Source organism: Micropterus salmoides, unplaced genomic scaffold (assembly GCF_014851395.1).
Source record: "Micropterus salmoides isolate LMB-PRFRI ecotype aquatic unplaced genomic scaffold, ASM1485139v1 Ms_hic_scaffold_11, whole genome shotgun sequence".
Classification (NCBI taxonomy): domain Eukaryota; kingdom Metazoa; phylum Chordata; class Actinopteri; order Centrarchiformes; family Centrarchidae; genus Micropterus; species Micropterus salmoides.
This window is the reverse complement of record NW_024040152.1, coordinates 29,636,444-29,663,666: the sequence shown is the minus strand read 5'-3', so window position 1 is coordinate 29,663,666 and position 27,223 is coordinate 29,636,444. Positions and strand designations below refer to the sequence as shown.

The window sequence follows — 27,223 nt, the reverse complement described above, 5'->3', positions numbered from 1 at the left end:
AGCATTTCCTCCATCAGGTGCTGTAGATACAATGCTGCCATAGCTGAGTCAGACCTCTGTTTCTGCTTGAAAAGCACGCATACACACCGATGCAGCAATGCATGTCAGCACATGAACAATTTCACACACATACACCAAATTTGCCTTGTTGAAAGGATAGCATTTAGGATGGTTTCTGATGAGACTTCAGATTAAGTTCTGTCTACTGACATACACACACACACATATATATATATATATATATACACACACACACACACACACACACACACACACACACTATATACACACAGACAGACAGATGTGCTAGACTTTGTCCTGTTTTGTATTCAAATAATTGTGTTATGACAGCAAAGCAGTGTTTCCCATTAATTGACAAGAGCATGGCGGCCAGCCACAGTCTATTTTATTCTGCCATAGATTCAAAATAAACTCACATTACAATATATTCACATTAAAGAAATTAAAGACTCTAACGTTGTGTTTTGCGCCACTGCTCCCCGCTGCTGTAAACTCACGCTCACTTTGGCATCTGACTCGAGACAACCACTTTTCTTTCGAGGAAATTACAATAACGTTATCTATATAACGTTATCTGTAATAAGTGTTTCCACTCACTCGTTACATGTGTCCATTAAAAGTAAAATGTTAGGGTAATTATTCACAAATTATTCTTTGATTTAGGGTTGCTGGAAAAACATTAAATAAATTAGTTGACTTTTTTTGCTGTTTCATCAACATTTATAGCTATACAGTGTGTTTATGATCAAATTGTTTATTAGGACACAAAATTGTTAACACGAGTGTAAAGTTTTTCATAGATCCAGCCTCTATATTTTGCTTTTAAAGTGCACCGATGTCGACCCTCCAGAGTCTCACAAAATCCTGTGGGAAACACTGCAAAGCTTCAACAAAATAGTCATTGTATTTTCTTATAAAAGCATGACTTTTGCTGTCTCTTGTGTGTGGAATTAAGTCTGAGAAGAGCATAATGTGATAAAAATGTCTTTTCAAGACTGCAGCCAAGGTTGGTGCCACAGTTTGTAGCAATCTGTTGGTGTTGTCCGTCTGTCCTTGAGACAGATTACCCTTCTCTCTGAACCCCCGGTCAGATACACAGGAAATACATTAGAGGATCACAAGGTACAGAGTGTGAAGATGGAGAGAGTGAGAGGTAGAGAGAGGAAAAAAAGAGAAAGGAAATGGGTGAGGGAGCACAGTACAAAATGGTAGAAAGAGTAGAAAAAAAAACAGGATGGATGCTGAAGGTGTGGAGGGATGCAAGGTGAGGAGAAGTGCAGTGAATTCTCCACTTACACACCATGACATGGCCAGGTCTTTGCAGGCGGCGTGAAGGCACTTCCTTTGTACCCATACAAAGGCATATGCAGGAAGGACATCTCATATCTCATGCCACAAGTGCTTACCTAACGTAGTCAAATACTCTTTTCAACTTACGTCTATGCACAGACACGTACAGAACCAGACCCACATGTACTGAATATAGGAAGAGAGCATGAGTCAGCCGTGGAAAACAAAGACACAGAAGAGTACTTGTACAGCATGTATCCAATAAGAACATTATGTGATGAAACGGTTTTCAAATTTGCTCGTTGTAGGCAGGAACACTTTTAGTCATACTTAATGAGTCTGCAGCTATGGAAACATTCGGTTCATCTCCTGTTTGGCCTTCTATTACAGGGTAGAGCTCACTGAGGTCCAGAGTGGAGGCTACAGGCTGCCTACAATGACGTAAAGGTCAGACATGGCAGTGGGTCTTCTGTTAGACAGAGATGCTGGAAGTCTAAGGAGAACTGGTGTCAAGTGCCACACTCTCTGAAGTAGCAGCACTGCAGGCATCTGGGAGATCACAGGCAATCTGGCCTCTCCTCTCCTCTCCTTTCCCTCTCCTTTCCTCCGCTTTCTTTCCCCTCCCTGTCTTTCATTTGCTTTCCGTCCTCCTCATGGATATACTCCATGATTGAATGACTTCACTCTGAACTGCCTTGACAACTTAAATAATGCCCATCTTTCCTTTTTTTTACTCTCTTTCTTTGTCTTTCTCCCAACTTTGCTTTCTGAGTGACGACCGACATTCATCAGAGAATGTTTAGATGCTGCCCCTCATCATTAAGGAGTTAAAGAAAGCTGCAGCAAATGAAAAAGTAGCATGTTAAATGGAAGAACACCATCCCCATATCATAGCGCTGCTTCTCCTCAGTGGTTAGGAGTTTGGTTAGTGTCATCCTGGCAGGAGGCTCATTGGTGGGGTTATTAAAATGTCGGTGGTGAATGTGCTGTGTGCCTCTAACAACAGGTCTGTCTGAAGCCTGGCAGACAGCACAGCAAGCTGTCTGCAACATTATTACTATCCCTTTAGAATAAATTAGCAAGATCTGGCCTGTAAGGAGCAGCATGGCCTGGGTTTGACTATAAAAATGCCACAGGGCTCCACTTATTGGATCCCATCTAGATAGGAACTAGAGAGACGGGACAGTCACTAATCAATGCCTCATTAGGTGATACAACAGGGTAAATGACTGACGGACGCAGTATTTCTTTTGTCATATAGCGAAAACGCAGACCGTGATCTGAATGTGGTGTATCTAGGCCAACGTTAGCAACAGCAAATTGCTATGACTCATGCTTTAGAGGCTTGTACAATGTGTTACTTTGCAGCTAAAACCAGTGAAAGTATAATAAGTCACAGTCGTGTTTCATTTAATGGCTGAATGACTGACTTCTGACCCTGCGCCTTCAAAAAAAGCAGAGAGTTGCCACTGAATGGGTAATGGATGACATGAGCGGGCGGAAATATCAAAAGTCACTCCATCTGTCCTGCCAAGCTTTTATCCCACAATTTCCTTTATTGATTATTGCCAACTGAACTGATACTCGCGGCCGCAGATCAATCCATTCTCCTGTCAGTGCCAGGCCAGAGTCGATACTTGATGACTCTGTAGAAAGTTTGACACCAGCAGACACACATAAGGAATGGCACACCTTCACCCATCCTCAACTCTCTTCTACCTCTGTGATGCCAACGGTGACCTAGGACCCCATGTGACATGATCTTCCCTCAACCCAGACACGGCCCTCCACAGAAGAAGAGCCGCTGCTGCAAAGCTTTAAGCTGCTGCACTAATTTACATGACTAATCTCAGACCGTAAGCTCAAGGACATGCAATGAAAAGAACTCTATTAAGAGAGCTGCAAGAGGCGACAAATGTGAAATAAGCTGGTGGATCAGCATAAACTCACCTGAGATTCTGTGAGTAACAACGGTCCATCTTGAAGCCATGTTTTCTCTTTGGTTGGGAAGTGTAAAGTGCGCTGATGCCATAAGCAGTTTCTCTTTCTTTCAGTCCATCTTTACTTCAAAGTCAAGCCGTAAATTATTTTTGTTTTCTAAACGGTACATTCACGTCTAAATTGTTTGGCGTGGTTCAAACTCAGATGGTTTGGTTAAATCAGGTGGTAGTGAAAGCGCTCACAAAACCCAGATCGAGACTGCCCAGAATTTGGGTCTGGGTCCAATCGGACTTGTTCGTGGTGGTGCAAAAGCATGGCAAACAGAATTTTTTTAATAGCAGATATGTAATTTTCACATGAATTCAAAAGCTACTATTAAATCCATCTGCTTTGTCCATCAGAACAAACAGCTGTTGAGTTTTCCTGAGGGTAGCCGTGCGCTCTACATAATGAGACAACGCGCGCACCGGGCAGAGACGATGAGATGCTTCCTCCTCCTCGTTTCGATGAGGAGGAGGGAAAAAACCTTCCAGGGAAATAATCCGTGATCTGAAGGAGTTAGTTATAACCTTGGGCATGAACGCTGGGTTCGGCCTCAAGGTGGCGGAGCTCCCGTCAGCTCTGATAGCGAGGCAAGATGGAGCAACTGACAGATCGTTCACTCTTTTAGCAGAGGTCAGTGCCAAAAGGAGGGCTGTCTTCAAAGACAGCAGTCTGAGAGAAGTTTGCGGCAGTGGCTCAAAGGGGGGGTTGCTCAGTGCGCTCAGCACAAGTGGTAAATCCCACTGTGGCGCCAAGGGGCGCGTGACAGGCCGCTGTCTTCTCACTCCTCTTAAAAAACACTTTACCAGCGGATGCGCAAAAAACGATTTCTCTCCAAAACCCTCGTGGCAAGATGAGATGGCCGCCACGTATGATTTGACCGTGGATAAAGCCAGATTTCTGTCCACCAGCAGCTGGAGGAAGGACAGAACATGAGATAAGGGACACGAGACGGGGTCCGTGTCTCTTTCCACACACCAGTGCTGAAAAGCGGACCACTTTGCTCTATAAGAAGCAGTAGTGGAGGGAGCCCTGGCGCCTTGGATGGTGCGCACCACATTAGGGGACAATCCTAGTCTTTCAAGGCGCTCCCGTTCAGGGGCCAAGCCCACAAACGCTGACCTATCACTGGAAAGTGTAGGATGGCGCCGTCCAGCTGTGAGAGCGCCACGGTTTCCCCGACAGCAACTGAATCATCACTGGAAACCATGATGCGCTCGTGCGTTCTGGTGCCACCAGAATCACTGTTAGGAGCTCCTCCTGAATGCGCGCCAGGAGGCGGGGAATCAGAGGAACCGGGGGAAAAGCATAAAGGAGCGTTCTGGGCCATGGGCTGTGTGAGAAGGCGTCCACGCCCAGTGGCGGCTCGTCCCGTGCGTTCAGTGAGAACCACAGTGCGCACTGTGCGTTTTCTCGTGAGGCGAACAGATTTATCTCTGACTCCCCGAATTTGTCCCACAGTTCCTGAGTGGAATTCAGTCTCCACTCGTTCTGAGAGAGACCGCCGCGTGACATGAGGTCCGTGGCTCGGTTCTGAACACCGGGACTGTGGAGTGCTCTGATATAGCGCAAATTCACGTGGGCCCACAGCAACAGGCTCCTGGCTATCTCTAGTAGCCGAGCCGAGCGGACGCCGCCCTGACGGTTTATGTAAGCCGCGGCTGTCATGTTGTCTGTTCTCACCAGCACATGTTTGTCTCTCAGGAGTGGAGCAAAGTGTTTCGGCACTTTCTGCACTGTGGACAGCTCCAGGCAGTTTATGTGGAGAGATGGAGGCTGTGGCCATTTCCCTCCCACCACGTGAGAAAAACACATCCCGCCCCAACCAATGACAGACGCGTCCGTGTACACTGTGACATGTGACGTCACTTTCCCGGGGGGGGGGGGGGGGGGGGGGGGGCGCTGAAAGCACGTGAGGGGATTCCAGTACGTCAGGTCTGACTTACTGAGGGAGGGACGGACAGCGGGAGTCTTTTGTGCTTTATGGGATCGAGGCGGAGACGGCTGAACCATCTCTGTAGTTTCCTCATGTGGAGGAGACCCAGAGGGACCACCACGTGACTGACCGACATCATGCCCAGTAGGCGCATCACAGACAAAGCCGTTACCACTTTGTGCGGAGCGATGCGTGAAAGCAGAGAGCTGAGAGCTTCCAGCCTGGCTGGAGATAATTTGGCTCTCATGCGGGCTGAGTCCAGATGCACTCCCAGATAGATTATTGACTGGGAGAGGAGAGGAGAGCTCAGGCAGGACAGATGTTTCACCAACTTCATCGTGTGTAGCGCACAGCTCTCCCTGGACGATGCCATGACAATCAAGTCGTCAAGGCTCCAGCGCTGTCTCCACACATTTGGAGAACGTGCGCGGGGCCAGAGAATAGCCGAAAGGCAGGCGGTTGTATTGAAACTGGGCTCCTCTGAAAGAGAACCGCAGGAATTTCCTGTGTCTGGGGATGATGGGGACATGGAAATAGGCGTCCTTTAGGTCGATGGACGCGAACCAATCCCCAGAACGTACACATTCCAATACGTGCCTGACTGAGAGCATGTGGAACGGCCTCCTCATTATGCATTTGTTGAAGGAGGAGAGATCCAGGATCGGTCTCATTCCGCCCATTTTCTTGGGCACCAGGAAGTAACGGGAGTAAAAAGCCTCTTTCTCCTCGCCCGACGGGACTTTGGAAAAAAACCTCTACTAACACACACACTGAAGGGTGAGAGGTGGGGAGGCCGCAGAGAGGCAGGGAGTGCGGGTGGGCTGTTGTGTTTATCTGATGTGAATGTTTTTCACTCATGATAATATGAGAGAGGGACAACAGCGGCTCAACAACTGACGCAGCGTGTGCGTGCGCAGCGGAGCTTGCTTGTGTGTGGGAGACGTGTGTTTCATCAGCTGCAGGAAGCTCAGGGGAGAGAGGGGCATGCTGACTGTTAGGAACATGCTCTTTATGGACATTTGGTTGGCTCTGAAAAGAGACGTTGTGTCCGGCTGCTACGGGAAGAAAACACACGTCCCCCGCGTCCCGTCAATACCTTCGCTGTTTGCGGGGAGGCTCGGCGGGGGGGTTGGACCAGGAGCAAGCCGCTCGCCTGTTTTTGATGGCGGAGCGGCGTTGTGCAGAGGGAGCAGCCGCCGCCGGGGAAGCCCGGGGGGCCTGGGCTGGAGCCGGCGGGGGCGCAGCCGCAGCAGTGGCCGCAGCAGTGGCCGCGGGGCGCCTCGGCCTGGGGCGGGAGTCGCTGCGATCATGCCAGGAGCCCTGTGAGCGCCGTGGGTGTTTAGGTGGCGCTCTGCTCCACGCCGTGTGCCGCTTCACCTTGTCTGCCTCGTCTGAAGCATGCTGCAGGTGGGTGAGTGCATCCTGGAGAAGCGGCCCAAACAGCCCATCGGGGCTGATGGGGCCGTCCAGCAACTCCTTCCTGATCTGCTCCGGCAGCTGGGACATGTGCAGCCACATGTTGCGTTGCAGCATCGTCATCCACGCCATAATCCGAGACAGGCCGACCGCCGCCGCTGTGGAGAGCGACAAAATGGCGGCCGTGTCTTTCCCAAACTCGCTGGCAAGCTCGGGGGAAAGGGCGTCGGGCTGAGCAGCGGCAGACGACATGGACGAGGCCAGCAGCGATATTATTGATGGCAGCTGCTATCTGGGCGGCACACTGGTGGGAGCGGTCGGTGACTCGAGCCGTTAACCTGGTCGCGGGCGGAGGGCGGAGTCGGCTTCCTCCTGCCGAAAAAAGTGGCTTTAGGCAGCAGGATGGCTGCCAGGCTGGGCTCCAGAGGTGGAACGGAGGGAAAACCACGGTCTGTGAGGCCCTCAACTTTAGTGAAGTTGACGTACCTCGCCACCGGCGCCTTCAGCTTCCCAGGCTCGGCCCCCGCTTCGGAGAGAAAGGGCTGAAGCGGTGGGAAAAGGGGCCACACAGGGACTTGTCTGGACGCTTGCTCTGGCTGGTAGATGTCGCCGAGCATGGCGCTAGGAGCAGGTGCAGGAGGCTCAGCAGGCATCGGCACGCCCTTGCGCTCAGCAGCCGTCTTGATTATGTCGGGGAGATCCCGGAAGAGAGCCCCACAAGACGGCAGGCTGGAAGGCGGAAGTGGAGCAGGAGCTAGCGAAGAGGGGAGAGCCTGGTGGGGAGCCAGCAATGGAGGGAGCAAAGTCAGAGGACTCAAGCCCTGCATCGCCGGCTGTCCCGCCGGCGAGGTCCGCCGTGAAGCTAACTGGCTTAGCCCAGCTAGCATCGTCAGCCTCCTCCTCCTGCAGGGTCGCGAAGGCGTCGATCCGCCGTCGCTTCTCCTCCACGGGCAGCTGTGCACAGTAGGGGCACGAGGCCCGGGGAGTCAGAGCCAGAGCAGAGGCGGACTCCTTCCGAGCAGCGGACCTCAACGGTAGAGAGGTGAGCAGCCATAGGAAAAACTCTTTAGTAGGAGAAATTGCTCTTTAGATGCTACTCTGCGCTCCGAAGTGACTGCTATGCAGCGCTGAAGAAAAAAGGGGAGCAGATCTCTGGTCTCGAAGGTATTATATACCCAATTTGCGGACCTGAGAGACGCCCGTGCACGGCACATGGGCGCAAAAGAAATCTTCAGGACTGCGCATGCGCGCGGGGATGAACCCAATAGCGACAGCTCTTAGAGGGCGAAGCCTATATTTTTACATTTCCTTGTTAGTTGCGTCAGTGTGTTACTTTGAGTCGGTAACACACCCTGTTTTGAACTAAGTGTTGGTCTGCAGAATTGGGCCAGGAGAAGCTTGTTACTGATATTGCTTACACCTGTTAGTAATTACTTGTTTTAGTTACACTAGGTTTAGGGGTGCTGCGCCCCCGTGTTTCAATTTTCAACGAGGACTAGAGAGGTTTTTGTTTATTCTTTTTGTGGTAGTTTAGTAATCCGTCATTTAGGAGGGATCTCTTTTGGTTATATTTTGTTCTTTTTTTACGCAGCACCCGCTTGCCCAATTTCTGTTTGACTTTTGTTGTTACCTCTGTTTAATAAATAATCTTTCAACCCATACCAAAAACATCTGGTTTATGTTTATGTCTCCCCTACCCCTAGCGGGCGGGGACGTAACACCAACGAAACAGAAACCATAAAAAATACTTATATACTACTACTACTACTACTAATAATACCATATATCATATGGTTTATTCATGATATCAGGGCTCCCCTACATAGGCAAAAACTTATGTATATATTCTTTGTCATACAATAGTTATTACCTTATATATAATTTGTCACAATGACTACTTTCTACTATGTAGCACATTCACATCTAGTTTATCCTTTTTACTAGCCAAAGCTTTACATGACCCTTCTGGTTTAATCATTTCGGACACACCGACTATAACTAGAGACAAGCAGCTCGCAGATATTTAGAATACGTTAAACACTATAACGTTAGCGCTCCTATACTGATAAACATGGCATTGGCTTTGTGGCTAATTTAGCAACGGGCAGCGTTAGCTGCTGTAAGTGACTGTTGGAGATTATTTAGAAGTAATAAATTAGAGAGAAATGAGAGGACCATTCACTAGAACTGCCGCACTATTTCAGAATATATCTACAATCACATCTGTCAGCGTAACGTTAGCCTCCACTCTCACCTACTATAACATTAAACATCCTGCTGTGAACCGGGAGAGTGCAGTGAAAAACGTGCTGCGTGACTTGAATTTATTTCGCCCATGTGGGTCCGCGCTGACGATGCAGGGTGATGATCACCTAAACTGAATGTGGATGGGATGTAATAGTCACTGAAAAAGAAACTAAAAGGCAACATTGTATCATTTTTGTCAACATTCACTTTGTCGTTCATGAAATTCATTATGAGGGACGACGTGACTGATATTCTCTGTCACTGCTCATTCTTTCTTTTTTTTTTTGCCATCATCCAGTTTCCATGGTACCATTAAGTAAGCATGTGAAACAATTAGCTTCTTTAACCCTGTTATTTATTTATTCATTTTTTACAGTAAAAGAAAAATGTCATATATTTATTTTTTTCAGTTTTTCACTGAAAGGATATCACGCCAGTAGTGAAATGGTCAGAGCCATTTTAACTGCTGCAACATTGCATGAAATTGAAAAGTGTGAATGTCTTGTGCATAATTATATACACATTTCCCTGAAATTCATATGAATGACATATTTGGTGTCTATGGACACTTAGGTAGGTTCATATCGAGTTGTCTTAATTTTGCTACTTGCTAATGCTGGCTGACAACACTGACTCCACCTTTACAAAGTTCATAAAAGCATTTATATTTGCAGTCTTAAAAAAGACGTCTTATCAAAGAAAATACAAAATAAAAGATTAGGTGCTGCAGCAACAACGTGTTTAGAATAAATACAGTTGGTATGGTATATGGTGTGAATTATATCAAGGAAATACAGTAGGGTTACAGCACAGCAAAAAGCACCAGAGATGTCACCACAAACAAAAAAGGAATTAGTCAAAGATCTTGCAGATTACCATCAGTGGTTTATTTATTTTCTTTGGTCTTGTGAAAGCACTATAAATAAAGATGATTATTATTATTTTATTTATTTATTATTAAGCAACAATTAAAAGTCCAGCTTGCAGACTTTCTCCGACACATCAATAAAGCGAACAGAGATGCATTGCCTTTATGAGTTTGGAATTAGTTTAGTTCAAACTCATTTCATCATCTGTGAGAAGTCCACTCCCTTAAGTGTACTTACTCTCACAGAAGCATCCTACCCGTCGACACCTAAATGGACCCGCACCCCACCACACACACGCAAAAATAAGATTCATGGCAGGAATGAATCTCAGAGTCATGTAATAATAATTTGTAGACAGGAAATAAATTATAAGATGAGAAACGGGGAGAGCCAGCCATGGATGTGATACAGTGAAGTTTGCCTGTGTAGGAAGTTCATGTCAACAGTTCAGAGAGCGTGTGAACTTCAAATATCCCCACAAACACACACAGAATAATAAAAAAGTCCTTCCCCAGCAGCTCAATTCAATTAATAATATAATAACTGGACATCAAAATCTAATTAAATGTTCCAGTACATACACTGAGATGAGAAAAGGGTTTGGTTAAAGTAATAATGTATTGTAGGCAAAAATATATGATTAGAATATGAGTTAATTTTTACACAATCTCTCTGGGATTGTATTGCATTAATAGTTAGCCTAGTATTAGGAACAATGGAACAGAAGGTTGTTGGTTTGAATCGGCTGACTAGCTGGGAAACTGACGTTAGGAATGAATGCATGCACAAATAGAGTTTTTAAAAACAGACAACTTTCAAATTTTTATACTGTATGATGTGTTATTATATTGTATGGTTTAACATTGCTTCACAAACATACATATCATAAACCCAACCCCTCTGGATGACTCACCTATGGTGTAGCCTCTCTTCAGCTCGCCACAACGGGGGCTGCGGCGCTGGGAGTTGGTGGTGTTGTTCTCCTGCACGGCGAGGACAGCGGTTGTCTTGGCAACAGGTGGTGCAGCCTTGTTGAGGGGCGAGGCTGGCACCAGAGTCGGGGAGAAACCTTGACTGGCAATATCTACCGACTGAGACTTCTTCTTCAATCTGCAGGGGGACAAGCAAACCCCAGCAGAACACTTCAATGACATGCTTAGAAGATTGAAAACTATTACATGTGCCAATGCCAGTGTGAATACACAGCTGAGTGGGAAATGTTGCGCGAGCTTCACCGTTCAAGGGCAGGCAAGTCAAAGTATATTTGCATGTGAGTCTTACTACTATTTTTCTGGCCAACAACACAAAGCAATACTTTTTTAAATTATGACTTAAGTTCATAGGTTCACCACGCGGCCATATTATCCTAAATAACTTGCGTCCTCTAGGCTATACAGTAATTTAGTTTTTTTCTGGGATAGAGGATGTCTATTACATACATATATAAAATATATTAGATATTTAACAGTAGCAAGCCAACTGCTCTGCCACTTATCATAATTCGCAAAGCCCAACACAAAGGTGGATCTACGGTATCAGCCTAATATCTATCTAATATATCTATAACTGACAGCATACACAAACATTTTTGTTACTATTTATTGGAAAAATCTAGGATCCTCATCAGCACCAGTATAAATGTCAGTTATTCTCATTGGTCTCAATTGTTTGGTCATAATGAAACACTGATTATAAAATAGCATTTTTTACTGGAAGGAGCTGAAAATAAATTGCACACTACCACTAATTCTACTTAATTCTCCAATTTATTTTTGTGTTCAATCACAAACTACAGTAATCTGCTCACCTTTCTTTTCCCGTCAGACACACAAGCACAGACCTACACTTGTCTGTCTCTCTCTGTCAGCTCTGACTTTATTTGTCAGCAGTTTTATTTACAAGAACTAGTGTTTGGTTTTTCACCCGCGATTCCTTTTTTACAGCAGCAGCTGAGCCGTGTGTGGAGGAGGCTTGTTGTTAATTACCGATAGAGACCACCGTAGTATGAATGACATGCCACCAACAGCTGTGTTCACTGTTGCTTTACATGTGTAACACCAAAATCTGTGACCTATCAGATTCTGTGACTACACCCAAAGGACGATTTGGGTTATGGTTTTCCTAACCATAACCAAGTACTTGTGGTGTCTAAACCCAACCAAACTGCAACCGCTTCACATAGTCAACAAAGCCTCTGGCGCTTAACTTCCCATTTGGGTCACAGAATCTGATAGTTCACACATTTTGGTGTCACACCGTGCAGATGTTTATAACGCAGAAAATTGGATATTTGACACTGCTCAACCCCGGTCACTGGTCGGAGCCGAGTAAGCGAAAATAAACGGCCTATTCCAGTCCCCAGCTGATCAATCTGCGCATCTAGCTGTAGAAGATGAGTTCCAGTCCAATAAGCTGTTAAACAAGCTACCAAATAAGCTAGGCAATGTTATAACTCAAATTTTATTTATTAATTTTTATTTTAATCTAAACTTAAAAAACAGATGTTTGCATCTGTATTGTTTGACTATTTACACAATTGCTTCAAGTATATATCATTATATTATTTGATGGTTTTTAAGGGGGGACACACCCCTCAGATAGGGGGGGAACATGCCCCCCCGTCCCCCCCGTGATTTCCGCCTATGCGTCCAGGACAATTTTTGCAGCGGCAAGGAAGTTGGGAGAGAGAATCAATAGGCTAATCACATTCTTGTTAAGGGTGAATTTATTAGCATTGCTCTGCTCGCCCAGTGCACAGCCTTCCCTACCGTAAAAAGAGATGAAGCAATATCCAATATGCCCCCATTTGGAGGACAGCAGGGGCCCAGAGTAAAGACGTTGTAAGAGACAAAATCTCACTGAGTAACAACCTGACAAACAAATGGTTGAGCAAGTGTACAGTTGTTTGTGTTTGTGGTGGAAAGTTTCAGATGCTCTCATGAATCTCTCAGATGTTTATTTCTTTATACTGGCTCCCCATTAAATCCAGAATCCAATTTAAGATTCTTGTGATCACTTTGCACAGTCAAGCACCAGTCTACATTAGAGATCTACTGCAGCCTTATGGCACCAGTAGGAATCTGAGGTCCTCTGATCAGGGCTTATTGGTTTTTCCACAGTTCAGGGTCAAAACAAAAAGAGATTGTGCCATCGAAATTATGGTTCATAAACTTTGAAACTCACTCCATTTGGACTTAAGAGAACTCCACTGCATAGCACTCCTATAATGTTGTCGGACTTTATATGTAAAATTAATCCCCTTTAAAAAGCATTTTAAAAGGTAGGAATTCATGGAATAAAATCAAACGTATTAATGATCTGCATTTTGTTCGACAATAGCCATTGAATGTATTTACATTCTGTGAGTATCTCTCTATGTAGTTTTCATTGTTAGCCGTGGACTCTAGAGTTACAAATGGATATTCCTTCCATTGTCTTTTGCAGGATGGGGCAGAAATAGACTGCTTACGTAAAACGTATCAAGGTATTGGCTAGCTAAGCTGGGTCAAATCAAATCTGCCTACGACAACTCCTCAAAGCCTATTAAAGGGATGATGAGATCTTGGGTTTGGTTTTGCACAGTTTATGAATGAGTTCACTAGGCTAATCCGAACAGGTAATCCCAAAACACTCCGTACTTCCACTGACATATGTTCTCTCTCTCACTCACACACACACACACACACACACAAAAAAACCCCAAGATCATACTTGGGCGCTCCTGTAAAAACTTGAAGTAGAAATAAGGGAAAAATGGCTCCTGAAACACTATCTATCTATAGTCTTAAAAAGTCCTGAAACAGCAATACAAGATTCCCAGCACTCCGCTGCCTCACACACACTTTCAATCATTCCAGCAAAACTGCTGAAGCGAACAGAATCTTTCTGCCCATTTCACCCAAGTGCCCATCCCCTGATGGACCAAAGCAGCACACATGACAGTGTCTAACTGGCTAATGAAAATGCATAATCTCCATGGAAATACTGTCTATCACTCTATGTGATTGTGTGTGTTCTTTTTAAAATCGAACAAACCCAAACGGTCTGGAGGAGGAGGCAAACTGAGCAGGCTGTGACTAAACGCCACAAGAAACTATGTTCTGCTTCACAGAAGTGTTACCCCAAAGTCAGATTAGTTTAAAAAACACACACACTGACCATTTTTCTACACCAAAACTAAAAAAAGCAGTTAATGGACTGCATTCCTTTTTTATTGATTTATCTACCTTATGTTTATCTTTTCCTCGCAGAACTACATGTAGTTTGCACAAAGCTAAACAAAGGCAGACAAAGTTAGCTGGATATGCCAGATTGTGCTAATGACTAGTTTGAGGAAGCTGCCTGTTTGTTTGTTTGGCACATAATGAGGTTGGAGAATGAGTGAGAAATAGAGACCTGCTGCTGCTGTTAATGGCTGTGGAGGACGAGAAAGAGAGAGAGAGTGAGAGAGAGAGACAGAAAGAAGGAGAGAGAGAGGAAGCTGCATGAAGTTTATCTCCACTCCCTTAGGAGTTACTAATTACTGTCTCTTCAGTAGAGCAGAAGCTACTCTTCTAGCTCAGTTTCACTGAGCTCCAAGGCCAAACGGTATCAAAACAGAATGTGTGTGTCAGAGATCAAATGAAAAGGAAGAGACAGAATCAATGCGTCAAAGTGTATGTCTCAAAAAAAAAGAAGACAGAAGACAGCGATAGGTAAACTGAATGTGTATGTGTGTAAACAGTATGTGTGTGTGTGTACAGTTCATTCATGCTTTTTTATAGCATCACAACAGAGTTCAATCAAATACCAATTTATTTATGGAGCACTTATTCAAAGGTATGTTTCTTAGGACTTTACAGAGTCAACTTCTCAACGGTCAGTCCCAAAGAAAAAAGAAAAATGTGGCACGCAACTGCACAGACAGTAAGGAACCAAAACAGTATTCTGGAAAAGAAACAAACATAACTGATCAATAACCTACCTAATAACCTATTGATAGTTTAGTATCAGTTCTAAAGGAGCTCAAACTCTTAACTAAACTTTTAACAAGGCTAAACTCACTAAAGGTATTTGCTGTAGTACAGGTTAAGACTCACAACAACATTGTTTTGGGGAACTCCACAAATCTTCACGATTATGGAAGTATACCTTCACCTGAGTCATATGCAGGGCTTTAGTGAAGACCAAGTCCAAAGCTATTTCAAGATTGAGTCAAGATCGAATGTGAGTCAACAAAACAGTGCCCATTCAATATTCATTATGCGTAAACTGTGAGCTAATGTCAGTCACTCAATACAGTCCTTTGGATTTAAATATTATGAAATGTGATGAGAACAGGAAACACCCTAAATGTTGCATTATTTGTAAAATCATAATTAAACTTTTTCGAAAAACATAACTATATAAGAGCATCAATAAAATAAATAAAATGTTCTTGGACATAACTACATGTGTAAGGTTGTTTTGATGATGTTTAATTCTTCACTCTGATGTAAAAGTTGGTAACACTTGTTTTTGTTGGTTTTCTGGGAAGGACACCAATTTTCCCACTGCGACAAGTCTAATTCTAACACCATGTCCTGTGATACTATAATATTTTGTAAATGTTTTACCGAAGGGGCTGGCCTATGTCATTTTATTGACACTGAAATGCCACCAGCTATCGAGATAATTGTAAGTTTTGGGTTTATCACTGTGTTTACAGTTGACACCATGTTAAAATAGACTGTCTTATCAGGCCAATGCTAAGAGTTAAAGTGATCACTGAGGTCAACTGGCACAGATATGTCAAAGAACCCACGCTCACTACTGTAACCTAGTCAGGTCTAACGGCACAGCATTCCACCTCTAGCTCTCCACTGTTGCGTTTCTATCCAATAATGCTTGTTGTATTTTTTCTTGCTGCAGCATTTGTAATGTAGTGTCAGCATTTTCTTCTGTTTACAGGCTGCATGGTGCCAACATTTTCCATTGCCTCAGGCTCTGTATTCTGGTAACTATGTACCACGGATCACCTGTTTGGGCCCTCGAGGGTCACATTCACACGAGAGTCAACTGCATATCAAGAATGTGAAAATTTTGTACAGCACGCAATTATTGTCCCTTAATTTTTAATTCTAAGTTTGTTTGTGCCCTAAGGCACTATTAGGAAGTTGTGGCCCTGCTAAGAGTTGACTTGTGGTCAGCAAAATCCCTTCAAATATACTTCCCAGCTGTGTACACAGCATTTGTGGCTTTGCAGTATCAAGACTCAGGTAATGTAATCCTGAGAGCTGTTACGCTGGGCGCCTACTTCAACTACAGTCTTCAGCAGCTTCTGTTTGTCGTTGCTGTTAATGGCGCAACAAATGAGTATTATCCCTTATCTAACTTAAGAGCATGACTTTCACAGCAGGTTTCCATTAACTTGTTCAGTGTACTATAATGACGACCTAGCTAAAACAGGCTCTTTTATGCACAAAAAAGATTCAAACCTATTACACAGTGCAACACGTTTTCAAATAGTATCATTATAGTGTGATTGGAAATGTCGGTGTCAAACTGTGCTCAGTATGCGTGACCCAAAACTACAACACAGAAGGAATTTACAGCATCAGAGGTAATGGTTACTGTATGTAGTAGACTCCCTGTTGTCCTGCTCTGCATCAAGCTGAAAGAGTGAGGTGTTAGAAAGTGAAGGTCCATGTGAACGCCACCAACGCACCCTGCTTAACTGCGACCACATTGGTTTAATGTTGGGCAAGTGTTTGTTTTTTTTCCTGGGTAAACAGTCTTCGTCCTGAGCTGTGATTGCACCAATCTTCATCTCCTCCTCCTGAGCACCAAAAAGGAATGAGAGGCGCATGTCAACAAAGCCACCGGCTGTGACAGATTCCTATCTATGAGCAAAATCCTTCTGCAAAGATGAATAGAGGGAGGGAAAAATGAAGGCAAACAGAAGCAGAGGCATTTTATTTTCTACCCCGCTTGTGATCTGACCTGGGCCAGGAGGCAGTGGTATTGCACTGCACTGCCAAACTGGCATCACTAAGATTATCCGACTCTACAGGGATCCACGTGGTTTGGCAAAGAATGCATAAACAACAGGAAATTTGGGTCTAAGTCAAAACACTCTTATCGCTTCCCTACTAAGAGGGATTAGACCTAGAAAAAAGGGGACTGCCTTTGAATTGCCTTCCATTCCTCCTCTTTGCTTCGCTTCCCATTGATCGCCTTGCAGCAACTGCGCAACACCTTTTTTTCAGGGAACTGGTGTTTACATATAACAGTAGATAGGGTGCTGTGCTATATAAAGCCCATAGGGGAAGGCTGGGTTGACGTCATACTCTGTTGTGCTCGCAGCACAATGACCCGTTTCACAGTAATGATGCTCTGAATGCTGCTTATGTAACTTTGAAAAATATGGGATGGAAAAATCTTATCACAATTTTATTGCAGAGAAGCCCAATTTAGTGAAAACACAAGGGAGTAACAAAAATGTGCCACAGAGTTAATAAAGTTCAATTCAGGTAAAGATACAAGAGAGATCAGTGACTATTGCAAAGGATGTTGCAAGTTATTCAAGATGGGCAGATAATGTTATCTCTTCCAATCTGCTATTCTTCTAATCTGCTATTCTAACTGCAGGAACAGGTATTTTTGGATCATAAATCTATAGTAACCAAGATTTTTATTTGAAAAATTACACAATAAGACTGATGTGAAATGTGTCGCTGGCAATGACGACCTCACAGACAATAATCACTCGACTCCTCTGCTCCACAAAGCTTTTTAACGTGTTTCAGCTCATTGTCCTAGTTTTATGGCCTACAACTTTATTGCGTTGGTTTAGTCTCACTGCTCAAACTCATTCCAGCTGCATCCAGGAAAATATCTAAACCCGTGCACTACCTGCTCAGCACCGCACACAAAGTGAGGGACTAGCTAGTGAACATTTAGCAGCTAAAGAGCCAGATATTCCCATTAGGAGTTTGCAGAGCCCAAAAAAAATAAATAAAAAAAATAACAAAAGTTAAAAAGGCAACACATTCTCACTCCCGACTCTTCACATATTGATGCTTGCTCAAGGCCCTTTGGTGTTGCTTTTAAACGCCCTGGGTATCCCCATTTTTATTTTTATAATTCATTTTTTGATGTTTAGGGCTCCGCAGTAAATATGCAACATCTGGCTGGACCTTCAAACTAAAATTTGAAACGGCACGTTATAACAGTTGTGAAACATTGCAATTTGGTTAGGTTTAGGCACATAAAGTACTTGGTTAGATTTAGGGAACAAAACTACTTGGTTAGGAAAAGATCATGGTTTGGGTTAAAATAACTACGTGCGTTACTTACGCATTAAATAAAAATATTTAATGTTGACTTTTTGTTTCACACGGGACATGAACACCAGTCTCCGGGTTCAAAGTCCAGGTTCTGGCCCTCCATCCACCCCAACCACCTCCTTAGTCAGTATTCTGTGTGAAATATAATATCTTTACCATCAAAAATGGACGCTACAGAGCTTCCCCCACTGCGTTGAACTATGACGCTATAGAGAGCCTAAATCCCTCCCCTTCCGGTGGACCACCATGGGACCTTACTTCGGAAAAAATATGAGACAACAAATTTTTTGATCCCGTTTCAATTGTGCTCTGACTTACACATATGATGGTCAATTTAAAATGAACATTTAAAAGTCGAGAAAGTCGCAGTTTGATGTAAAACTGTGGAGGTATAAGACTGTGAAAATCCATAACAAAAGACCACAAACCCAAAAGTCGCGTATGCGACGTCGTAACCTTTTCTCGCAATGACTGAAGCTAATGTTACTGAAGCTAACGTCAAAGAGCTTCCATGTGTAGATTATGTGATCAAAGGAGTCAGTTATAGAGAGTTACTGGGTTAAACACATCAGGTGATATATATTTCTGCGTGGAACATAGTCAAGTTATCTAGCTAGCAGCAATCAAGCAAAGAACGTTAGCTAACATTACCGTGTTAACATGTTGGTGACGTATATTATGAAAGACGAGAGACGTAGTTCATTGAACGGTTTTCACACAAAACTAAACTTTACTGTTTTACAACAAATTGAAACTTCACAGACAAAGTTATCTTTTAAACTGACAAACATCATGTGTGTAATTCAGGTCAACAGGATCAAAAAATAAGTTGCAATTGACTACCGTACATATTTTTTCTGAAATAAGGCCATGGGCCGGAAGCGGAAGTGAGTGACTTAGGCTCTCTATAGAGATGCCCAGTGTGTTGAAAGCTGACACTGTTGGGTCTTGACCATGCGTCCATATGTGAAGAGTTGGTGAGTGAGAAAAGGTTGAAAACGGAGAGTGCGTAATGGAGTCACATTTGTTGGATATCAAAAAGTTTGCTACAAAAACTATCACTAAGGTGATATAGAGTGAAGTGTTTATAGCTTGTTCCACTACCCCAAAATGGCCAAAAAACGTTGTCCATGGAAATGTGCATTTCTGCCTTTCACTCCTGCACTGTTTTTTTTTTGTATCTTAAAGATTCAACAAATAACAGAAATTCCAGTTTTCACCATGATGGCTGGGAAACCACATGAGAAAGTCATAAGGAAATACACTTTACTTACTATTCTATGGACCTGTGCGTACTGAATTAGCATCCTGTCAATGTGTCTGTGTTAGCCACTCACAGGCAGTGTTGGGCAGTACTGTAATAATATTAGTTTTCCTAGTAACCAAGTAGTGTAATGGATTACTTTTCCTAAACAGTAATATTATACAGTTACTAATCCAAGTAATGCTGTGTTACTGCATTACTGAACCCATCATCCTTGATGTGAATGCGACTGTACGGCGGATCAGCGGCACGGGAGCTTATGTTGTTCAAGTCACCAGTTGAACGAGGGAGAGAGGCGTTCTTTCACCAGCTGTAAGTAGCTACTGCTATTATTATGTCACAGTCTAAGATGCAAAGAACACTGTTGTCCGTTGTAAACGTTGTGCGACCAGCAAAAGCATTCAACCGCAAACAATCCGTTGCTGCCAGTGATGCATGCACTCATCGGGAGAGAGTGGCGTGCAATGTAACAACAACAATGTTTTTTATAAAATACTGAATAATGGACTACTGCTTTTATAAATACATATGCAGTAAAAATGTAGCCTAGTACAAAAGTAGGGATTTACTTGCTTTATTATATTTTATTAAGAAATGTTGGGCTATATGTTTTATAAAAATCACACTCCTTGCTGCTGTTATGAAGATGATAAAGTCAGGAGAGACCGCTATGTTTGGACGTGAATGGAGGGGGTTCGTAGTCAAAGTAATATAGTAACATAACGAGTAATGTCACAAGTTACTTTTATCATCCAGTAATAAGTAAAGTAATATTATTACTTTTTTAAGGAGTAATAAGCAACTAGTAATATATTACAATTTCTAAGTAACTTGCCCAACACTGCTCGTAGGGCTGGGTATGGTCTGAAATTTCTGCGCATACGATACCGAAGGTCTCATACCAAGATGATGTCTTTGATTGCCTTATTTTGAAGAATAGAAATACATGTTAAATGTCTAATCACAAATAGCCATACAAGCCTAATAATGGAAAGGGTATGATTTTAATTGTATACTAGATCAAAGAACAAGTAAAGAGACCGTGAATCTGAGCAAGCTTGACAGTTTTCAACAGTCAATGCTAAAGAAACATTTCAGTCAGTACCCAAAAGGAATTTTGACACCCAGCACTAGCCACCAGTCACTTTGTTTTACACATTTGGTTTATCAATTAGGAATTATAAAAACCAATAAGGCATTCTGTAATCCTCATCACATGAAACTTTGATGGGGACTCATTAGGTTTACATACAAAAACATGAGATGTGTTCCAATCCTGCAGGAAAAATCTCCAGAGCATCTGCTAATCGTCTCTTGTCAACATCCTCCCGTCTTCACATCATCCATCCGTCAGACTTGTATCAAATTACTATTTGAATTGGATCGCAGGGATTTCAATTCAATTCAAGGCAATCATTACGAAACAATTGGACAACTGTGGACTAGTTTAAGCTTAATAAGAATGAGTCAGTCACCGCCGAGGCTGTCAGACTGAAGCTGTGCTCCTGATACTGACACACAGAGAGAAAGAGAGGGCAGGAACAACCTGTGGCCATGCATGTTAATGAGGCCCTCTGTTGCATCCGGAAGCCTAATGAAACAAGGCTGGACCTCGCCGCTCTCTGCTCTACTGTCGGACACCTCGGCATAATGATGTATGGAGCTCTACGCCGCATTACGCTCATCTGCCCTTGCTAAATGCCAGAGCAGCAATTCTGAGTCAAAGGGTTATGTGGCAGTTTGACCAATGAGGTTTTAAACGTAGTCTGCCTCCAGATTAAAGTGGTGAGAGCAGCAGCAGCTAAAGGCCAGACACAAAGCAGATAAAAAGTTGAATGAAGTGAAAAGTGATAACATGCACAGCTTTATTAATTCCTGCATTGGGTTGCGACTGCGTGTTTTTTTTACTGGAAAAATAATCATTTACCTATCAGCGTTTGAATGCACTATTTGAAAGCATATTTTAGCTAAGTGCTTGAGCCACAGTTGAACAATGCAATCGAACAGTGAAACCCACCTTCCATCTCCTTTTATTAGTTATGTAACACATTAAAGAGCATTCCTATTACTGAGAAGTGAGATGCACTGTTTCCTTGCTGAGTGGGTGTCAATTTTGCATTCCCCCCTCAGCTGCATATCTAGTTTGATGTGATTTTCCATTCTTGACACATCTCCTGTTTAGCAAATGCTTGTTGTTTTTTTCCCGTTTTTGAATTCTTTGAGACCCCAAACATTCTCTCTGAATTTCTTTACGTCTTGCTTTTTTGTTTCCCACCAGTGAAGGCAGACAGAGGCCAGCTTGTGCAGCCTGGGTGGATGGGGGAATAAAAAGATGAGAAGCTTTGTGTGTGTGTGTGTGTGTGCGCACGAGTTCCAGTGTCTACTGTAACAGTAATAAGGAAGTGAGATGTGCTACTGAGACAAGAAGAAACTGCAGCATACTACTAAGAAAACTCTGAATGACCTTTAGCTGACTGTGGTACAGCAGTGATGGCTTTTTGGGGTTTTCTTTGCTGTATGGTATAACTTCTATTCACCAAATGTGATTTATTGCTGTAATTAATTGGCTATTAATTTGCAATAAAGTATTAAACATCCAAAAATATATGTGCAGAAGTGGAAGATTGTTAATAATCTTAACCTTAATTAATGTAACCATGATAACAAACATCCCCCAATCTTAACAAAACATGTGTTGTTCTAAAGGGCATTGACAAACAACCTATTTTGTCTTTTCTATAATGCTGCATACATATTATTGCATCAATGATAATAATGTAATTAAATATAAAATAATGCTCACAGGTGGCATTTTTTCACATAATGAGTACTTTCAATTTTATATTGAAATAAATTTTGAATGCAGGACAATTTCCCCTTCAACTTCACAAATGGGTTCCTTTAAATCACTGTTTGAAGCCAAGAGTCCAAATTATCTAAACAAAAAAGCAGTCCAGAAAGTCTGTGAAGTAAAACTTTTTTTATTCTATCCTTCACACTCCCTAACCAGATATAAAGTTAAACCTCCACCTAGACCTTATGCACTTTTACTTTTGATATTTTAGGTAAATTTAGCTGATAATACTTTGGTACTTAAAGTAGTGAAGAATCTTTATAATAATAATAAAACCCATAACAATAAAGAAGACCTGAACCTGTGCTTCAATTTAAAATCTAGGGGGTTTAAATAAAATCCCCCAGACACCAGTTTGCACACTTAAATTAACCCTTAACCAATCACACACAGCGCACACACACACTAAAACAACACTAGACAAAATGCCTCACCAGCCAACCAGCCCTCGAGCTAGGTGTAATGATTTCTCCATCACTTAGCAGCATCTGCCAAAAATGTCGAACAGCTCCATTTTGATCCAAAACTGGTCCATAAATCAACAGTTTGGCTCATAAGCTCATAGCTCGGGGAAAGGCTGATATTCATTTTCTATAATGTATCAATATTGCACAGAAACACCCCTCAGCCACAACCTTTCACTTGACTAACAGAGGAATTATCTTAGCTGACAAAAGGCAGGGAGGGAAGAGAGAAAGAGAAAAAAACAAAACATATCACTGCTTCATTAAGTGTCTGGCTCTGACTCCAGGGCATGTTTTTCTTCCTCACTTTGTGGCTTTCTGCATGACACAAGCAGAAAATAAAGACACATACGTAAAGAAAAAAAGCATACACTTGCTGTCTTTGTCCCCATCTTGGCGACAAACACACCCTGTCAGACGCAGCCGCTCAATCATACACAGCCTTCAGCGTTTGATTCAGTGAGTATTTGCAGGGCCTTGAGACTGTTACTGCTGTTACTGCATTCTTCTACTGTCCTCCTCCTCCTCCTCCTCCTTCTTCTTCTCCTCGTTGCTAGCCTCAGTCCTGCTCTCGCGCTCTCATTTGCCAAGCGCCAGCGTCAGGCAGCGACACGATTGGTCAGCAGAAGTAGTGGCTACAACGTCAGGCCACTGTGGCTTGTGGTGGTGCAGAAATCAGGGATGCGTTCTGAGTATTGGCAGTTTTCAGCAGGGTGTGCAGTATCATGTTAGATCATTACATTAGCAGGAGGGCAGGCCAGACAGCAGAGATGAAAAGGAGAGTTTTAATTATCACAGTTATTGGCTTCCCACGTTGCATCTAATTGCAGAAAGAATTACACGCAGCGATATCTCTGAGCAACAAAAGTGCTTTTCTGAAAAATGTAATATAGAGTTTCCCACAACCACAAACTGCTACAATTAATGTAAAACCTGAGAATACTAGTGGGTATGTTACTGCTGAGATAACCTTATTAAATTGTGGTGAAAGATCCTGTGCGCCTACTCACATCTCATGCCAGATGAATTAAAGACAGAGGTAAAATTTGCATTTGAACACCGTCTCCATTGTACTTTCTACTTACATTGTACCAAATGGGGAATTTGTTAGGAATTGAGCTCCTGTCATGTAAACTGAAGCCTTACTGTTAGCAATATCATGTGTGTTAAGTACAAAGCTAGAGTCGGACATGTTTGGCCTAGCTTACAGTAGCATAAAGACTGAAGGTCGGGGGGAAATGGCTAGCCTAGCTCTGCTCAAAGTGAAACGCACCTCGAAAAAAAAAACATTTTTAGACATTTTTTTCTTTAACCCACACATGAAAATAATGTAAAAAACCAAACATTTTTGCAGCCATTGCCTGCTAGCAGTTTGCCTTGCCTTTCTTTCCTTGTATTTCCCCAAATCTTTTACTATTCCTTAAGGGGTTAAACGCTCAGTAAATGCAGACAGATATTTTATCTAAATCTAAAAAACAAACACTGGGATAGAAGAATATATGGTTGCATATGTTGCTAATTAGTCTATCTGGTAGTTATTTGAGAAGCTTTGAAACCGGTGTGGGCAGAGGGTTCAGAGATTCATGGTGATCTTGTGTTATGGATGCTCTATTTTGGAAAACACAGAGTCAATAAAATGTTAACAAAACACTCTTTACTCCCTTTCTTCTTTGCATATGCCTGAAAAACAGATAAACAAGACTGCCAGTGATATAAACAACCCATCTGACCCAGGGCAGAGGTGGGTGTGAAACAATGCTCATTTGCTGAAGCTCAAACCTTTGATTGGCTGCCCACTCTAATTAGCACAAAAGCCCCTGTGCCAGACACCGTCCATCTGATTTTCACCATGTCCTTGAAACAGTCCCAGAGTAGTCTCACTTTCTCAGTGTGGACAGACTCAGGCTCTACACATGAAAGAAAGTACATGCCATCACTGGCAAAATGGCCTTGGACTGGCTTAGCCTTTGTTTTCCTGTGGAGAGCACAGGGACGCCCACCTCTCTGATGCTGCTCAAAATGACAAAAAAATTTTTTTATCCAGCTAGAGTACGTTCTAACATTAAACAGCTGGGGAAAAATTATACAAGTGTGTTTCCTGTTGCCACAGAGCCGATAAGCTTTAGGATAAAGTCTGGTGATATAGTATATATAATTTTTCTTACTGTCAACAAAAGCCCCAAACCAACAATAAATTTATCCTAGAACGTAGTACCTGCGTAGCCAAAGCCTGATCTTATTCCTCTGTGCAACATAGATCCCACATACACAACGCCCTGTTGTTGTAAATTACTCATATGTATATAACAAATACATTGTATACACCTGTTTGATATAAATTTGGTACAAACTACAGTGCCCAGCCATTTAAAGAAAGGAATTAGCCTTCAAAAAATTTACATATAAATTTATGACCCATTTTATGCCTTCAGTAGGAATGAATGGGCTTTGGGCTGAGTGCCACAGGCAGAGTAGAAAAGGAAAGGACTTTTTTTTTTTTCCTGGTCTTGCAAAGCTAACCTCATTTCTTAAAGTCTATTTGGGCCCTTTTGACAGATGTTGGGGGGAGGAAAAAATAAATAAATTAAAGCTGCAAGCAGCGTTGGGCGGGCCCTCGCACTTGTAGCGCGTCCGCGTGTGAGCCGGCCGAGTTGCATATTCTGGAGCTCTGCCGGTGTGGCTGTGAATTTCCTACGCGGTTCCGACGCCGCATGAAGGTGCTATATGTCACTTCCTGTGTCCCCTATGTGGAGCTACATAGCACTTGCCGCTATGAATATAAATCGGTATTGGCGTGTAGATGTCTGCGGGGTGGGAGAGTTATCAAGCACGTAAAGTTTGTTTCAGATGTGAGCATGTACACTGAACAATAATGTACGCAAACTATAAAATGAATTCCTTTTATATTTCCCTGCCTTGTTGTTTATGTGTACATACAGAGGAAAAATGTGAGAACAGCACACATTTCATCGTTACTGTGTGTTAGAGCATGGGAGAACAGTGGATACTTTTAATACAGCCCACACCCCTAATACTGTGTAACTATAACAAGTAGAGAACAGAAGAAAAAGATGTTCTTTCTTTACAACTGTCTGCATAGCTTATTCATATTGTGTAATGAATGAAAATAAATAGGCCTACTAGGCTCCTCTCTACTTTGACATTTAAGATTAGCTTGTTTGATCCACCTTCATACACATGTGACATTACTGTACAACTTGAGAAAGGTGAGTTGTTTTCTGCTCCAGCCTGCCTAAAAGAAAAGCGTTTTTGGGATTAAATGGACTTTATTAGCTGCTGCAGTGCAGGATGAACTCAGAACAGACCCATTTCTCACCTTATTATTCTAAATCATGCAACGAAGAAGAAGAAATGCATAATAAATCCTGGGACAAAATCTGTCCACAAATACTGTACAGCATGTAGTCTAATGGACATGACTTGTGTTATAGCTGACTTGGGCAGTGAAATGTTTAATTTTTTTAATTCATGTGGTCATAGTTGTCCACAACTCAAATCAGAATATAAGAAGAAATGTTTTATACCACCTCAAGAAGGCTTCCTATCAGAAAGGTAGGAAGGTATTTCAAATGTACAACTGCAGTACTTAAATCTAAGTAAAGTAATTTCCCTGACATTTTTGTGTTACTTTACTTTTAATAGACACATTTAACAGGTTTCGTGCATGTAGGTTGAACGTGAACGAGGGGCTAATTTTTTCCAATTTTCGAGGTGGCGCTAGCGAGTCATTTTGCCACGCCCATGCACGAAACCGATAAAATACGAAATTTTTCACCGGTTCTGACATGTTTGCAAATTTTGGTGAGTTTTCGAGTATGTTTAGGCCATGTCATTTGAGCCTACTTTGCAGAAAAAAGAAAAAAAGAAAAAATAATAATAATCCGAGCAAATTCAATAGGGACCTCACACGGTCGTGCTCGGGCCCTAATAAATAAAATAGGTAAAATCAATTCAACATAAAGGCATGAATTAATGTAGAACACACCGCTTTGTTTACAAACAATGAAAAAGCTTTTAATATGTTAAGTACGGCCTTTAGACTAAACTTTCCACAGTCAAAAGATTCATGCACTGATTGCGGTAACCATTTTTGTCAGCTAGTGTTCTCACTTGCACATCTGTTCATTGCAGGATAGAAAGCAGTGATTGGCTGGAGGCACCAACATCTGTCTCCACTGGTGTGTCCCCCCCCCCCATATTGTCATTTGGCAGCCTGGTTGGCTCAAGCTGGTCAACCTGATGCCCTTCTGCAGCAGGCACCGATGGGAGCACTTGGCACATTCTGCGGCTCACTGAAATTCACTGAGTACAGACATTAGTTTACTCAAGTGTGATACAATTAAATGGATGTTAAAGCGGAAATTCAGAGGAAATGGGAGATGTCTTGTTTAATAAATCTAACATGGTAATCAAGCACAACCCCGCTTCCTGAGCACATTTAATGAGGAAAACTATGATTTGTTTATATAAAAAATAGATAAGTTAAGTCAATCATCAGCGGCTTTGGCAGGTACTTAACCTTTAAAGAAAATGATATAGGGATGGCATAAGG

General features: G+C 42.7%; 1 protein-coding gene across 2 annotated transcripts in view; it reads right to left on the bottom strand.

The window, feature by feature from the left end:
• Nucleotides 1-27,223, bottom strand: part of oxr1a (oxidation resistance 1a) — a 173,488-nt gene that overhangs the window by 89,459 nt on the left and 56,806 nt on the right. For both annotated transcript variants that reach the window (XM_038712188.1, XM_038712186.1), the window contains exon 3: nucleotides 10,676-10,872. In XM_038712188.1, coding sequence (XP_038568116.1) covers nucleotides 10,676-10,872 — 197 coding nt within the window. The remainder of the gene's footprint in view (nucleotides 1-10,675; nucleotides 10,873-27,223) is intronic.